We start from the raw sequence: 3,781 nt of genomic DNA on the forward strand, positions 1-3,781 counted from the left end.
ACCAATCCCAGACAGCACCGAGCTCCCCTCTTTCCACATCCCACTGCACCCTTCCTCCCACCTGCCTCCTGCCAGCTACCAGGCTTTGTTCAGGCCTATGCCCAGCTCTGGTTGCTGGGTGAGGCGAGAACTTTAGAGTCATTTGGATGTAATATGACCTCCAGATTGGAAGAAAATTGGGCAGCTGTACAGAGGGGAGGGGCAAAGTCAGACGCATGACTGTGTGGAAGCTGTGCATACCTTACAGGGTATGCTGATGCAGTGACCTATGTACTGTTTCTTTCTGCAGTCAATGTGGGTGATTACATCGAGGCTGTGTTGGATCGAAACCTGGCAGAGAACATCTCTCGAGTCCTGTACCCCAATGACAATGTGAGTCCCTCCATTCCTAGCTCTTCATCTGACTGCTTGGAGCTGGTGCAAGCAGCGCAGGGATTTGACCTCCCTGCCATTGGTTCTTCCTTGAGGACTCCTGTGAAGGATACAAAATAATAGGGAAATCCTTCTGAAACAATCTCAGAGCAAACAGTTGCTCAGAAGGAAGCCATGCTGGACCTGGCAGTGTTGACCAAGCCAAGGACATGTTCTGGAGGGAGCCAGGCTCTTTTCCTGCTGTCACCCCACCCTGGAGCAGGAACTTGATCTGTCTAGTCTGTCTGTTAGTTAAGCCAGACTAGCACATGTGGTTGGAGGAGCCAGGAAGGGGATGGTAGCCATGGGCTGCTTTGGGGGAGCTGGTGTTGTATTCACTCAGGAAATTGGACAGGCACACGGCATGGAAAGACTATATACGGAGGTCTCATTTGCTAACCCTTCTCTGCCTAGGGCTGTAGTACCCTCTAGTGGTGACTGGGGCACACAAACCAGATTGAGGAGCCTGCTCAGGTTGAGGACCCAGCTAATAGAGGAGAGCCTTTTAGCTCAGGCAGGGGAGACCTGTGTCTACAATCCAGAGACCCACAGTTCAGTCCCCACTACTGACAGTCTTTCCCCCTCAATACCTTGGACTTGTTACCAGAAAACTTTAGAGTCCTGCAGGCCACCAGCCCAGAACAACCCCAGCTGTGCAGCCTGCCAAGCTTACCTTATTGAGATCACCCAGCTCAGTCCAGAAACATGGGTCACAGTGATATTTCTTCAAGTAACCAGGGCCCAGCACCACCACCCCTCCCCACCAAACCTGCCTTTGCCTTGGCCTCTGTGATAACCCTGTAGTTCATGGCTGCTGGATTTCTGGCAATCCTGTGATGCAGGTAGTGGTGTGGCTCTGGGACCAGGATGCCTTTATAGTTGACAGGTTGAAGAGCTGAGAAGGGTTTTGCCTTACTCTGGCCCTCTTTCCTTGCATCTCTTGATTGCCTTTTAACAGATCTTGAATTGGCATGACACTGACAGCTCTTGTTTCCCTACTTAGCCTCTGACAGGTTGAGGTGCTTTTGGTGTCTTTGGGGAATATACCTTGTAATTGTGTAACAGGGCTGGCTTGTATAATTTTAATAAAGGGTTAGACAAGAATTTGTATAGGATGGTTTGGATACTGCCTTGAGCAGGGGATTGGACTATATGACCACCAGGCGTCCCTTCCAGCCATACTTATCTATGATTCTGTGTCATGGTGAATGAACAGCCATAGCAGGGTTGCAGCAGTGGCTGGTGGCAGCAGCCCTGCTGATGTCTGTGTCTCATGTCCAGTTTTTTGAAGGTAAGGAGCTGAGGCTCAAGCAGGAATACTTTGTGGTGGCAGCCACACTCCAGGACATCATCCGGCGCTTCAAGTCCTCCAAGTTTGGCTGCCGTGACCCAGTGAGGGCATCCTTTGAAACCTTCCCTGACAAGGTGAGTGCTAGGCACTGACTGACCACTGCTCCAGACTGTGGCAGGAGTGAGCATCCCTGTGCTGGCTGTCCCCTGTCCCATCTGCCCATTGTCTCCATCCCCTGGGTAGATCAGCGCTGGGAGCCAGTTTTGCCCCTAGGAACTTGGGGACCTGAGAATGTGGACAGGCTACTCAGTCACTCAGGAGCCCTGGCCATTGGGATCAGTTAGAGAACAGGAAAATTCTTGTGGGGTAAAAATCTCCCTTGTCTATGACACATTTCCATTTGGAAATTTTGGGAAGATGTTGGCCAGCTCAAAAGGATCTGCTCCAGTGCATCTCTGCCCAAAGGCTGTCTGTGTTGTGGTGACAGGCCTCAGCCCTTAACTCCCTCTGGACTCTGTCCCCAAACGTGCAGGAGATGCAGCTTCTTCTGTTCCCCCCCATACCCCTGGTAGTGTGTGTGATATGGGTGTACTTGTGTTACAGGTGGCCATCCAGCTGAACGACACCCACCCAGCCCTCTCCATTCCTGAGCTCATGAGGATCCTGGTTGACGTGGAGAAAATGGATTGGGACAAGGTGAGCAGGGGAAGTGATGCCTGAGGCAGAAGGAGAATGGGGTCAGGTTGCTGGCATGTCCAATACTGACCCATCTGGTCTCTGCCAAGCGTGTGCATGGACAAGATCTGGGGGGAGTCCCTGATCCCCCTGGCTCTGTCCCCTCTTTTTCAGGGACTTCATCCTCCATCTTCTTCCTCTCCTCCCTTGGCTGCTGCTTGTTTCTTTAGTGTGGACTTGGCAGTGAACCGTGAGGCTGCCTCTGGCAGCCAGGGTCTCCTTCAGCCTCCTCATCTCACCTGCCAGTTTCCTCTCTCAGCTCTCCTCGTCTTCTGTAGCCCTTGGCCATTCTGCCCTCTCCAACTCTGCCCATTCCTACCACTCTAGTTCTTCCAGGTCCTCACACTTTTCCACCCATCTCTACTGGATATGCAGCCTGTCCTTTCCTTTACACTCTGGCCCTCTTGTCTGTGCCATCAGAGTGAAGCTGTGACAATGGTCCTGTCAGGCCACAAGTCTTGCCCTGTTGTGGATGGGCAGTTTCCAGTCAGGATGAATGGATGTCTGTCCATTGGTCTGTCTGAAGAGCAACAGCCAAGCACTCCTGCGGTGTGAGAGGAATCTCTCAGCCTTCTTGATGGCCCTGGGATATGCCCAGCCCTGCTGCAAGAGGACCCAGGACTAATGAACCCCATGTTGAACTGAGGCACCCATAGAGCTCTGAAGCTAGGGGGTGAAAGAGAGGGGGGGCCTGCCCTGAGTATAGGGCAGCAATAAATGCTTCCAGAGCATAGGAGAGGCAATCAGCTGAAAGGCATTATGTTTCTGGGCCCATGCTTTCCTCTCACTTCCCTCCCTCCCCTCAAGTGCTGCATGGAGCCAGAGCCAAGGTGGGTGTAAGCCAGTCTGGATCTGTTCACCCCAGCAGAAAGGACTGGCCCAAAGATTTTAAATAGCTCACAGGGCTCTCACAGCAATGCTGTTTGGCCTTAGGGCATTTGACATGAGTGGTTGTGAACCTGGACTAGGGTGAAAGGCACTGCCAGGACAGGCTGGGCTCGGCAGGCTGCCCTCTTTGCCTGAGACATGACTGCTCAAGGGCCCTGGAAGGGGGTGTATTTCCCTGCTGCCCTGAAGGGAGTCTTCTTTCACCAGGTTACAAGGAAGTCTACCCGGCTCCCTAGCCAGTAGGCCATGACTACTGAGGTGTAGAAGTACTGGCAGGATGCCAGCCTTAGCTGTATGGAGGTCTTACTTGGAGCCATGAATGGCAGTGGAAAGTATGGGAATCCACTCACACTTTCCCCTTCCCAGCTCAGCCAGCTGCTCTGTGCAGGGCCTGTGCTGATTTGGTGCCACTCAAAACTTGGTGGGACTCCAAGCATGATTGGGCAGTGAATGTTG

At 52.7% G+C, this 3,781-nt stretch overlaps 1 protein-coding gene across 1 annotated transcript in view; it reads left to right on the forward strand.

Moving 5' to 3' along the window:
* PYGB (glycogen phosphorylase B) overlaps positions 1-3,781 on the forward strand; it is a 67,343-nt gene that overhangs the window by 45,713 nt on the left and 17,849 nt on the right. Inside the window, exons 7-9 of the mRNA XM_019516164.1 lie at positions 290-372; positions 1,693-1,836; positions 2,306-2,398. Of these exons, the coding sequence (XP_019371709.1) occupies positions 290-372; positions 1,693-1,836; positions 2,306-2,398 (320 nt within the window). The remainder of the gene's footprint in view (positions 1-289; positions 373-1,692; positions 1,837-2,305; positions 2,399-3,781) is intronic.

Source organism: Gavialis gangeticus, unplaced genomic scaffold, assembly GCF_001723915.1.
Source record: "Gavialis gangeticus isolate Ggan-Ray unplaced genomic scaffold, GavGan_comp1, whole genome shotgun sequence".
NCBI lineage: Eukaryota > Metazoa > Chordata > Crocodylia > Gavialidae > Gavialis > Gavialis gangeticus.